The 12,131-nt window shown below is 43.0% G+C and overlaps 1 protein-coding gene and 1 long non-coding RNA gene across 2 annotated transcripts; both read left to right on the top strand.

Annotated features, from left to right (window-relative positions):
- The first annotated feature begins 1,690 nt into the window (after window positions 1-1,690).
- LOC147795898 (uncharacterized) lies at window positions 1,691-3,847 on the top strand. The gene is made up of 2 exons (XM_087130864.1): window positions 1,691-2,078; window positions 3,180-3,847. The coding sequence occupies exon 1, from the start codon at window positions 1,710-1,712 to the stop codon at window positions 2,040-2,042; it is 333 nt and encodes a 110-aa protein (XP_086986990.1). The 5' UTR covers window positions 1,691-1,709; the 3' UTR covers window positions 2,043-2,078; window positions 3,180-3,847.
- A 2,364-nt stretch (window positions 3,848-6,211) lies between these two features.
- LOC147795897 (uncharacterized) lies at window positions 6,212-9,760 on the top strand. Its single transcript, XR_015423572.1, has 2 exons — window positions 6,212-6,684; window positions 7,650-9,760. It is a non-coding gene; the product is annotated as an uncharacterized LOC147795897 (long non-coding RNA).
- Window positions 9,761-12,131: the final 2,371 nt, after the last annotated feature.

Below are 12,131 nucleotides of genomic sequence, written 5' to 3'. Positions count from 1 at the left end.
AGTTTCAAAATTTGGCCAAGCAGCCCATCACTCTCCTGTCTTGTAATACCACACAAAATCCACCAGTCAAAACATTTGAATTGGCCAAAAGTTTTCAGGCAAGCCAGTGATTGTTTTCCCTTCCATCGAAAAAAAAATTTCACCCTAATTATACGTTTTTAAAATAAAGTAAAAGATTCCTCATTAAAAACGTTACACCTGCATGAGAAAAGATACTTCTGAGCGGTTTCTCAATTTGGGCGAGTGCCAGTACTATGCCAGCTGTCCGTGATACGTACGTGATTACTTTTAAATTTATTCTGCCCGACTGTGCCACCTTGGATCTGTTACCCCTGAACCATAAACAATCACTGCATACGCTACTGCCTTTATATTGAGATCACTTAGACGAAATGAAACACGAACACGGCTGGGATCCCTTTTGTTGTCGGAAATGTAAGAAATTGAAGATTATAAATGAAGTAAATCAGCATCAATCCTTTAGCTCACTGTATTCATACCTAGAAAATTGCCTTGTGGGTTCTGCGTCCAGGGAATGAAAAAAAAAACGTGGTGAGGGAAAAATCCAAAAGTTTGGCAGTGTTGACCAAGTATTCAGGTGCACGGACTCCTGAAATTCACTGTGAATCGGAGTTACCGACTTCCATTGGGACTCTACTGGGGCCTCGGGTTTCCCGGCCCACAACACTTCCTCCCTGCCTAAACCCCCAAAAGGTTCAAGCGACCATGCATGGCAGGAAACGAGACAAGCCAATGAGCCCCTGGCCGCTGAGTCGGCCACACATCTCGAACCTGTATAGCGGTCACCTGGACTTCGCGGACAGTGCCAGCAGAAGAGCTTACCCGGTCAGCTAATTTTGTTGGTATTTGACTGGGTGACTTTAGCTCTTATAGCTACTGACTGACAGCAAGCGGTGGAAAAATAAAAGGCTACCGTTGGGATTCGAACCCACCGACTAACGATCTGAAAACCACGCCCTAAACCATTTGGCCATTTCAAAGAAGTTGGCTTTTGCCGTTCGTATTAAGGAGATAACAAAACCATTAACTACTGTACAGAATCTTTCTGTGTAAAGACTGACTCAAACTCTACACAGCAGTGCATCACGTAACAAAATACACATACACAGAAACAATGGTCGTCAACATTAAATGTTCTCCCTGACAGCTTCTCCTTAGTATTTTTGAATGCGCGCATTAGGTTACAAATTGAGTGGGCCACGCTTCAATTACGTACTAGCCATCTGTATAGAGCCTCGCACGTACTGAGCGACGAATAAGGAAATCACGTACTGTTTGCTTAAGCGCGAAATGAACGTGTTCGACTGTATAAAATTTAGTTATTTAATTACCCCTGAGCACACTCTAGTGGTCAGCAGAACACAAAATGGTGCAATGTGCGAAGGATAATTGAAATCTTAATCCACTGTAATGTTTACCTCAAGGCAGCAAATTCTGTTTTCGTTTTATTATGAACATATTTTGTCTCATGTTTAAGGGGTTTCTTCGAGTAAAAAGATCGACAATAATCGTTGAAGCTATTAATCCCGTTTAATTGAGTAAGATGAGAGTGCGAAGAAACTAAATACAAAGAGTCCGGATAGCTATTTCAGTTGTTGGGATTATTTAGCACACTGTTTACCTAACCTACTTGAAACTACACCGAAAACCCATATAAAGGCTGGGTGTTTCATTCCATTTACTTCTTAATGTTCAGCTCAAATCTGAAATCCGAAATGGCGAAAGGTGTTGTCTTCTGCGCTGCAGTGCAGCTCTTCCTGGCCGCTTCCCTGCTACTCGCTCATGCGGACGAGGGAACGGCCGAACGCGACGAGGGCGAGCTGGCAAGACGGTTCACCATGGGCCACATGAGCCCCCAGTTCCTGGCTGGTCACCACGAGGCGGAGAAGTCGACAGGCCAGCTTAAAGACGAGCGCTGGTGCCCTTGGCCCCCTGCGTTGTGTCCCGCCGATGGCCTGTTTGGGAAAAGGCAGGAACGGGCCACTAAGAGCTTGAAGGAGGCTGACCAGAGCCCAGAATAGTAGTGAAAGTACGATCGACGAGGACAAGATTCACAGGTGGGTAATGACAAAGTGTCCAAAAATCCAATCCTCTCATCTGTTTCTGCCCATAACCCAGTTAACGCTTGATACGTACAACCGTGCCCATGACAAATGCAAACATTTAGCAGTGTATGGAGCCTTTCCATAGCGCGTCAACGCTTGAGCCAATCGTTGCGTATCCGTCAAAATTGCTCCCGAGGCAATTTTGACGGCCGAACGCAACGCGCCCGGTTGTTATGTTATGGGTCAATATTTGTGTCCGTAAAGTGAAACGCATGAACGCATCGTGTGCGCAACGCACCCCGAAAACGTACATTAGAGCTTCACTTATAGCATTACATCCGTATCACAGAATACGGGCGATTCACAATAGTGCGCCTCCAAGAGTTTGCAATGCGTTGGCCAATCACAATGCACGAAATCTGTCGACACAACGCGCGTTTAGAAAGGTCAACGGGGCCGTTTTCCAATACTCGAGTTCAACTGTTATTTTTCTACCTGACTTTGAAGCTGTAAGCGCACTAATTAGTTTAATAGTGCAAAAAAAAAATCAAATAAGATGCAAGAGAGAAAAAAATCACAGTAATTCAATTTGATTTAAACGCTACGCTTCAGGCGCATAATCGGGGATTTGTTTCAGGGACGCCACCTGAGACGGAGAAAAAGTTGAGTATTGGAAAACGGCCCGGCCTTTACGCGTTGTGATTTGGCAATGCGCTGCAAACTCTTGGAGGCGCACTATTGTGAATCTCTGGTATTAAGTGATACTTTCACATTCCGAAACAAAAAGCCTTGTTTATTATCAGCGGTGGGTCATTGGACCTGGTGATTGTCTAGAACTGAAAAAAAACGCACTTAATCACACCAGGTTGCCAGCCAAAGTGTCATGCAATTCCTGCTCATCGCCACTGGTTCGCAGCGAATATCTGTCAAGCGATGTTTCCCTTTGAAAGCAGCTCTGTCCGATGGTGGCCAGATTCTTCTTCCTTTTTTGTTAAGCACTTGATACGAGGAAACGTGGCCGTATCGTAGTGCGATCTACAGGGTAACTTCCTGCCGACAAGCTCATGAAAAATTCACGCAGACACCTTACGATTTTTCTCCCTAATTTTGCAGAACCCAAACCTTCATATCATGCAGACAACCAGACATCACTCACAACTGGTGGCAAACGCCCGTTACACCGATTACTTCGAAAGCCAGAAGATCCTCCACACTACAAGAGTCCATAGCAAGAAACTAGTCGTCAAGATACCCGAAAGAGTCTTCCATGAACGTTCTCAAGAAATTACCATGTTCTTGCATTTTAATGAAACAGTAAACATTAATGCTCAAAGGAAATTGAATGTGAACTGCTTATTACTACTCCACATAATAATTATATTCGATTTCCAATGCCATAAATTGAATCCACACGGCTAAACGCAACTCGACATGCCTGTACATTAGCGCATTAGTACTTGCAATTTTAATACAGAATATAATTCCAACTTTTTTTGAGCATGACTTTATTCCTTACATAAGATGCCCCGAATTTCACGTAGTTTTCTTAGTCATTTTGATCTGCAAATCGCCCCCTCTGTTTGTACTGTCAATACAAACCATAAATATAACTCGAAACAGTATATATTGCAGCAAATGTAGAAAAAAGTGAGGCAGTATTGTAGCTTATATATCCAGTTAAAAGAAAAAGTAAACACCGTTTTCTAACGAATGATGCTATGGGTACCGCTTCATCTTGTGTTGTTTCTTTGAAAAAGAGAATTAAAGTTCATAGACAAGCAGTCTCAGTTTTGGTTTCTATTTATATTCTGCCGGTATTTCGTGTCGTTGCTCAAATTACATCGTGCCGCCAAGTTCTATCCCTACAATAATTTGATTTGCTTTGTGTGGTTTAGTGTCTCCAGGAAGCTTTCGCTCCCTTTGATATTTAATAATCTTCACGTGGATAACGTTTGCCGACAAAATGCATGATGATGTAATTCTTTCTGTGTTTCTCCTGATTTTTTTGCATTACTTCACTTTACGGTGGCGCAGATGGGACATCGTAAATCACAAATAGTTTTGCATTATAGATGCAAAAATATTGTCATGTGTCAAATTTTATTGCAATTATAGCTTAGCAAAATACTGAAGATATTACAATTTTTGTACACGTCGTTGCAAAGTATATTTCTACTGCCCCTTTTTCTTTAAAAAAAAAGCTACGAGGTTTTCAGTCTTTAGTTCCAGCCTTCCTTGAGTAAGATTTGCACATGAGAGATTGGTTGGGTGCAGTTCGGGGTTGCTAAGTGCGTGAGCCAATGGAGTACGTAGAGTAAAAAGGGTGCCTGACTACAATTTCACGTGCATATGTTAACGAATGAAGAGGGCTTGAACTTAAAAAGAATTTTAACGCACTCTATAGGTTCTTGAATAATAGCTTGGTGAGACGTGCAAACTGTGCAGTAACTTTAATTCTCGTAAATGATAATCTAAGTACTTGGCTGCAGTCGGCCCTTGGTGTTTGTTGACGCTTGGGCTTGCTGTTTTTCCTCCTCTGAGTTATGTTCTCTGTATAAGGTGTAAAGTATGGCCGTTTCACAAAAGTGCGCCACCGAGAGTTTGCAACACTTTGCCCAGTGCGCCTGTGGAGAGGGTCGACAGATTTTGCGTGTTGTGATTGGCCGACGCTTTGCAACCTCTAGGTGACGCACTATTGTGAATGGCCCGTATTGGATAGGATTTTCATCTTGACCTGTCTTTGAACTGTCTTTCCATGACCGCAAGACGTTATACTTACTTGCTAGCTTTATTATTTTCAATTATCTGCCGGCCATACCCACAAAATCATTAGAGACCTGTTCTCTTCCTGAATGATTAGGCAGTATTAAGACTTTGGCCTTCGCAGACATCTGAGGCATAATTACATTCGAGCATCTGTCGTCACTAAGCCCAAAATGAGCATCCCGGAAAAATGTGTCATCTTACTCTACCTGTAGTCCTCTGTCGGTCCGGAGCATAGATACGCTCAGAGCGGATAATTTCCAGTTCCGTCGCCAACTTATACCCGGAACGAACTGTAAAGCGAACACATTCGTCGAATTCAATCATGTTTAAATTAGCGTTGGCCATCGCATTTCAGCAGAGTGATTGACAGTTTCTGATCTCAGATTCGCAGGATTACTTTTCATCTGAATTTGTATAAGTACGGTTATTTTAGCTTTCCGGCTTGGAATGTGTGGTTCAAGAAATTTCAGTCCCATGTCAAGGGTGCAATGGAGCCAGATGATTAGGTTGAACGAGAATACATTCCTCTGTGGGAAATGGTTCGTTGGCATGCCACAGTTGGATAGTCCTGGTCACTTATAATTTTCTTGGTAGCTTCGGCTCAACAGAAGAAATGAACACACGTGTGCATTCATGTACTTTCATGCCTAGTCAACGTCGAGTTCAACGTGAATACCATAACGACTCAAAAATGCTGTGTTTTCACTAGATTTTAATTTTGGGTTGTCCAGGCACAACTAAAGCGTGAAGACAATGCTGTGCACAAATATCACGTGCCTGCATCGAGCATTTTCCACAACCGAGACAGGCTAGATTCAGGTTAGATTTCCCGTCACTCGTAACTGTGAGAGGTGTCATGTTTCATGTGCCGTATTGTTGTCGATTGCTTGGTTTTGTGTGCTTCACAAGAATTAAAACCACGTCAAGAGCTCGTAAAGCCTATTCGGAAGCGCTTTATTCTCACTTTGGTCGCATCCACAAAATTTCAGGCCAATGGGCAACTTTTCTAGTTCGCTAAGAGTTGGCGCTCTTTGCCCATTGGCTGATAATCGCTTACGTATAACGTGGCTGCCTTAGTTAGTTAATTAAATCGAGTTTTAATAAATTACATTTTTGGGTAAGGTAACAAGTATATCGTTCGATTAAATTCATGTCAAACCTTTAAAATATTTTTCTCCGAGCTGAACGGGGTGTCATTTCGCCTCAGTGTCCGACTTACGTGCGTACTACCGGATGCTGGTTCGTGAACCTGAACTTGTTGATAGCGTAGTCCCGTTTCTTATTACATCATCTGTCGGTCTGGCGTTGTCACATTATCTACTGATTTTTATTAAAATGATTGGTCGCCCAGGTTATGTTACAATATAGGCCGTAAGAAAAGTGCACACGCCCTGTGCATTATGATTTTGCTGTGCTTTATACCCAACCAAAATCAATTTAATGAAGAGATGTTTCATTCGACTCTTAGTTTGCTTCGATTGGGCTCTGAAGATCAAAGTTCGTTAATGATGAAGCGCGTTGTTTTCTGCGCTGGAGGGCCACTCTTTCTGGTAGCTGTAATGCTGTTCGCGCAGGCTGACGGGGAAATGGCGAAAGGCAGCGAACGCCACCTTATGATCAAGTTAGAAGCTACCACCGAGTTAGCAGCCACGCAGACCCATGGCAACCTGTCAACCGAGACCACGGCTAGTTCCCAAGAGGAAAGGAACCCACTCGCCAAGTCAAAATGCCCATGGCCTCCTGCGTTGTGCCAAGATGGAGGCATGTACGGAAAAAGACGGCTTCTGGCCACCGGCCACGAACGTAACGATTAGCAGTGACATAAGATCATCAAGAGCGGTGCCCAGCAAAGGTACGTTGCCCAGTTTGATGTTGCGTCTCAGTTAAATAGGCTCAGTTTCAGTCCTATCTCTAATGTTGTTGATTTGTTTTAATGGCGCTTTCGGCTACTCTGGCTATTTGCGCCAATAACTACACGTTTATTCATTACCTTTATTAATAAGAATCAGAGCATCAAGGTCCAGTTTTAGAGGCAGGAGGAAACCGGAGTGCATTCCTGGAGAAAACTTGTGAGAGCGAGTATGGACTGGAAACCAAATGCACTTAAAGCCTGGGCCGAGCCGGGACTCGATCCCGGGCCTCATTGGTGCAAAGCGAGGACAGAACCACTGGGCTAACCCGCAAACGCGCTCCCCTGCTTTCCTCTAAAATCAGTAACGCTCCTTCTATTTCGAGATTGCTACATATAAATCCCTCAAAGCAGGACTGGAGAGGGTCTGGTTTAAGGGCATTGCGAGTCCAGATTTTTTTTTAATATACGTCCGTGCTGCAATCACGAAAGTGAGACGCGGTGTATACGGCTCGCATGCAATGGGGAGCTCGCATGTCGTGCACGTATACGTGGTGGGGGTGCGCTTATACATGGGGCCTTGTGGGGTACCGGAACAATTGGAAGTACCCCACATGGCCAGTTTTTACCTTGTGGGGTACCAAAATTGGTACCCCACAAGAATTTCATGAAACTGATATTTGGAAATAACTCAAACTGGGGACATTTTTGATGGGTAAAAATCCGTCGCAAATTGAAGTGTTTTATATAAGGGACATACGGTCGAAATTTCATTCCAGGAAAGTGAATTTGGTTTAAATTGGAGCGATTTGAATTTTTTGCGTGTTGTGCTGGAGTTTTGTACACAAGAACAAAGGAAATAGCTGCGTAAGGATGGGTGCACAAGACAATGCGTGCTGTGATCGAATGCATGCCACAGGAATGTACCAAGCTTTTCTTTTTTTTTTCTATTGTCTGGAATCCAGCAGATCCTGTGTGTACACCAGACGGGTACTTCAGTATTTCCTACGGGCACCGTCTATGCTGATACAACTTATGAGGAGGTCTGTCTTAATGTGCCGAGTTACGACAAATCTTACCCCTGAAAAGGCCGCCATCACTACCTGTAGTCGTCAGCACGTTTTAGCGAGTTTTGCATTGCTTATTCCGCCAGCTTTATCACTTTTCGTAACATTTTAAAGGTACATCAAACCAAATGTTTTGAAAGAAATGGTACAGAAAAGCACGCAACAAAGCCTGAACACATTTGACTAGAAATGGCATAAACGAAATCTTAAGAACGACACATAAGCAAAATGACACCTGAGAGGCCCGTCTTTGAAAACGTTTCTTCTGGGTATCACGTTTGAACGTTGAAAAAGTGCTTGCTGATACTTCATACTAAGCTCGAAAAATGTCTCGTTATCTAGAACTGTCTGATAAATAGGAAAACAGAAAGGTTCAGGTTTTCTGTGCAAATGCTAAAGACATATGAAATCTGAGATGTACTTGCGTCAGGAGTGTTAAGCTGTCCATCAACTGAAAGTTTGTCGAAAACACCAGAGGCATAGAACAAACGTCGTGATTATTATCTTAACAACTTTCGCTTTTCACTGGATCTTAAATCTATGCTCTCACAGGCTGCTTCGTTTTATTTATATCATTAAAGGTGATTGGTGATATACTTCTGCATTGCGAATGCCTTTTCACTCAGATTTATGGTAATTACTACGCGTAAGTAATAAGTGCAACGTTATACCATCTTTTAAAAAGTTTTTTTCACCTTTTCTTTCTCTTCGAAAAACGAGATCGGTGAACGAGCTGTCACCGCAATAATGACAGCAAGTTGATGAATATCTTTATTTCAGTTTTCTTTATTAATTCAATCGACAAAGTATCTCTGCGATGACAACTTTGTGGCTTCGCACGCAATAAGCGGAAATGGTGAAGAAATCACGTAAAATAATTTGCCTAGGTACAAAGGGTTCGTGGTCGACTCGTTCCTTACATATTTGAAATTATTCCCTTCCCAGTTTTGGTAGATTCACCCTGAAACGAACTCTCCTACGTCTGCTCATAAATTGCGTAATGCTTTCATTACAACTAGAGCCTTCCGTGGATCGTGATGCTTACCCAAGGCAGCACGTGTATCACCATTATACACGTATTTATTCGAAGAATAATTTGTCTTCATGGTATTTGCATTGGCCTGGTTTAGGGAAGATATTATTGCTAAAGCCGCTTAATTTGCCAGCTCTATTGCTATCAACATTTTCGAATCTCTGCTGGGAGGTAACAGTTGATCCCGTTGGTTAAAACACCTGTAAGGTAATAGCGAAGTGGTCCAGCAGTAAAATACCACACAGTAATGGTTGCCTTCAGTTCCACACCGTGGAGTTCTGCGAGCTGCTATACGGGTGGTTGAAATTGCGCCAATTTGTCTCAAGAAAAGATATATTTTGTCATTGTTGCTTTAAAATTGTGTTTTGTGGAACACAATCTTGCTGTCGTTTTATTTAGGATGTGTAGATGCTAAACCTTTTGTTCTCCAGTTCCTAGACACCATTGCCTAAATGCTACACACCGTCCATCAGGACCAAAAGCAGGATTCAAAAGTGTTTGCAGACTAATAGCAAGAAAGTGTTCAGAAAAGTTTTTAATGGCTATGGCTATACAGAGTTGTTGAAGCGATCCGAATTCATGAGACTGTACATAGTGTGAACATTTTGAGATGATCACTGTGGCAGGATGCGGACTTCCTGGATTTTCAGGAGGATGCCATCCTGCTCTGAATCATGATTGGATACGGATTTTGAAGTTTAAGAAGAGGACATCGCTTTTTGTCAGCAGTCGTCATAACCTCAGTGGATCAGATCACTTGCGAAACGATATGCCAAGGTTTAGCAACTTAAAGTTTACCCCTCGAATACAGTAGTGACTCGCTGCTTTAAGAAAAACTTCTAATGGAGGTGAAAGTGGCAAATATAGCAACCTTGCATTTTACGTCATACACATATATATGGCTGTTTAAATATCAAATATTGGCTCACAGACACGCACGATTTCATAAGCTTAAATAAATAAGGACAATTGATGTGTATATTTTTACCACCCGAGTGTGGTTTCTACGTTCTGCTCTGATTTTATTGTTAGAGGCACGCACATTCCAGAAGTGGTTGACGCTTTGTGTTGGGAATGTTTGCCCTGAAGTCCGTCCTCTTTATTCATCTATCGTATTGCTTGAAACTAAGCCAAAAACCCGATTTAAAGGCGCGGCGTTTCCTTCTGCGTAGGACGTTCGCTCAACATCTGTTCGTTTTGACAATGGCGAAGGGCGTTGTTATATGTGTTGCAGTCCGCTTATTTCTGACAGCTTCGCTGCTATTCGCTCGCGCTGAGGACAACGATTTGGTTAACGAATTCGAAGCTGCCGCCAAGTTAGCAGCCAGGCGAGCCCTGGGCCGTCTGAGCCCCGGGGCCTTGGCGAGTCTTCAGGAGGCGAAGAAGTCGGAGGACCTGCTCGAATCCGAGCGTGAAAATACCTGTCCGTGGCCCCCTGCGTTGTGTAAAGATGGTGGCATGCATGGAAAAAGAACAGAGCGTGCAGCCATCGAAAAGGCTCAGCAAGCCCCTGAATAGCACCGATCTTGTACGATTAACGAGGACTGACGAACTAAGGTGCGTATGGCCAAAATTATATAATAATTATATAATAATTAATACTATCAGAATTAAGTCCAACTGCATGTAGGGGATGGAAACTTTAGATGTAACATTTGCTTTATTATTTTTACCATCGGAATGAACTCATCTCAAATATTCGTCTCTGAAGCGTTTTCGGCCTCCTGGGGCGTGAGACAGATATCTGTTCGATTTTTCCGCCTCGGGAAGCGAAATACTCAACTTCTGAGGCCACAATGCTGGCTCACCTATACTGTGAAATCAACAATTGGCCAAACGTGTGTACACGTACCAAAAATCGACATGCGCTCGTAATTGTGAATTATGTCATCTTTCTATGAAAGGATGCCTTCCTGAAATCACGTGAAGAGACAGTGTGGGCTTACATGTACGTTATCAGTAGTTAGTTACGGGGGGAGGCTCAGCTAATCAGCTTGTTCACACACGGTGATTTTTTTTCCTCTCAAGAAGCGAAAAATTAACATTAGTGGCCTCGCAAGGTAGAACACACCTAGAGGCTGATATAACTCTTGTGTTCATGGGGTGGGCTCGTTGGGAACGTCAACTTCGCTGGACCATCAAAGATACACAGTAGATACACGTGAATGCTGTTGGCTTAAAATGGTTGCGCCTAGGGAACCAGTGCACCGCATAAATTATTTGCATGAAGGAAATCTTCGTGGTGCTGTAAAGCGCACAGTTTCCTTCTGTTGAGAACCTTCTGTCCTTCTCTCAACATTACACTCTTCTGGGGACAACCGAAAACCATTACATTAAAGCAAGGAAGAATTTCGTATAACGCAGTATTAAAAGCTTCCGTACACAGATGACGTGCTGGATTGTGTTCGAAGAAAACCCACGGAAATTTTGCAAACCGTTATTACATTTTTCTAAGTGTGCCTTTCGTGGAAGCCGATTGCTTCGACCATACGTCTTTAAAACACATCATGCACGGTTGGTTTTTGCATTTTGATTTCCGCAGAGCCCGTGCGAGACTCAGACGCGCTTGCATTATTTCCAACCGACATCACCGATGCTGACATCCATACTACAGAGGGGCCCGTCTACACCCCCACGGAGTAGTCAACACATTGGACGGCGATTCGCATGAAAGATTCCGAAATCTGATAATAGATAAACTTTGACTCGAATAGGCCAAGCATATTGTTCTGACCAAGTTTTGCAGCAAAAAGAGAGAAAAACTAGAAGACTTTGGTTTCCGGAAACTCCACATAGGCCTAATTCTTTGTTAATACAGCCTCAATAGTTTTTAGCTGTCACATTTGGGCTCCAAGAACGTCGTCAGAGTATAACGTCAAATTTTTCTTGGCAGAAAATTGACATTAGTTCTCTCTCCATGTAAAAAATTCAAATAAAACTTACCAGCAGCAAAATGCGATTTTGAGGTTAATTTTTTTTGGCTCAAGAGGATGTGTTCTACCCAGGCTTCCTTAATGTTAACATTCTAATTACGTAATGCACTCTTAATTGGGAGGCGTTGACACAGCTTTGTTACGTAAAAGGTCAAACGGTCTCAACTGCCTAGGCCGGTATGGCCACGATGTTAATTTTTTTTTTGGGGGGGGAGGTAGACTTGCTCTTTTCCCCGTCAGCCATCCCTTCAGCCTACTCGCGCTATACGGTCGTCGCGCGGCCCGGTAGCTCGCATAACCCATATAAAGCGCCCTCAATTGATAGCATTTATTGTACGACGTGTGTGATGTCAGTGAGTCCGATTTGTACGGATAAGCCAATCGGACCCCCCGTTGGTGATGTGTAGTTATTCATAA

The sequence above is a fragment of the Acanthaster planci genome, linkage group LG20 (assembly GCF_054643075.1).
Source record: "Acanthaster planci isolate LZ-2023a linkage group LG20, COTS_SCS, whole genome shotgun sequence".
NCBI lineage: Eukaryota > Metazoa > Echinodermata > Asteroidea > Valvatida > Acanthasteridae > Acanthaster > Acanthaster planci.
The sequence above is the reverse complement of the archived record's forward strand: the minus strand, read 5'-3'. Positions and strand labels throughout refer to the sequence as shown.

Coding starts and splice junctions, on each gene's coding strand:
- LOC147795898 (XM_087130864.1), top strand. CDS start 1,710: ATGTTCAGCTCAAATCTGAAATCCGAAATGGCGAAAGGTGTTGTCTTC.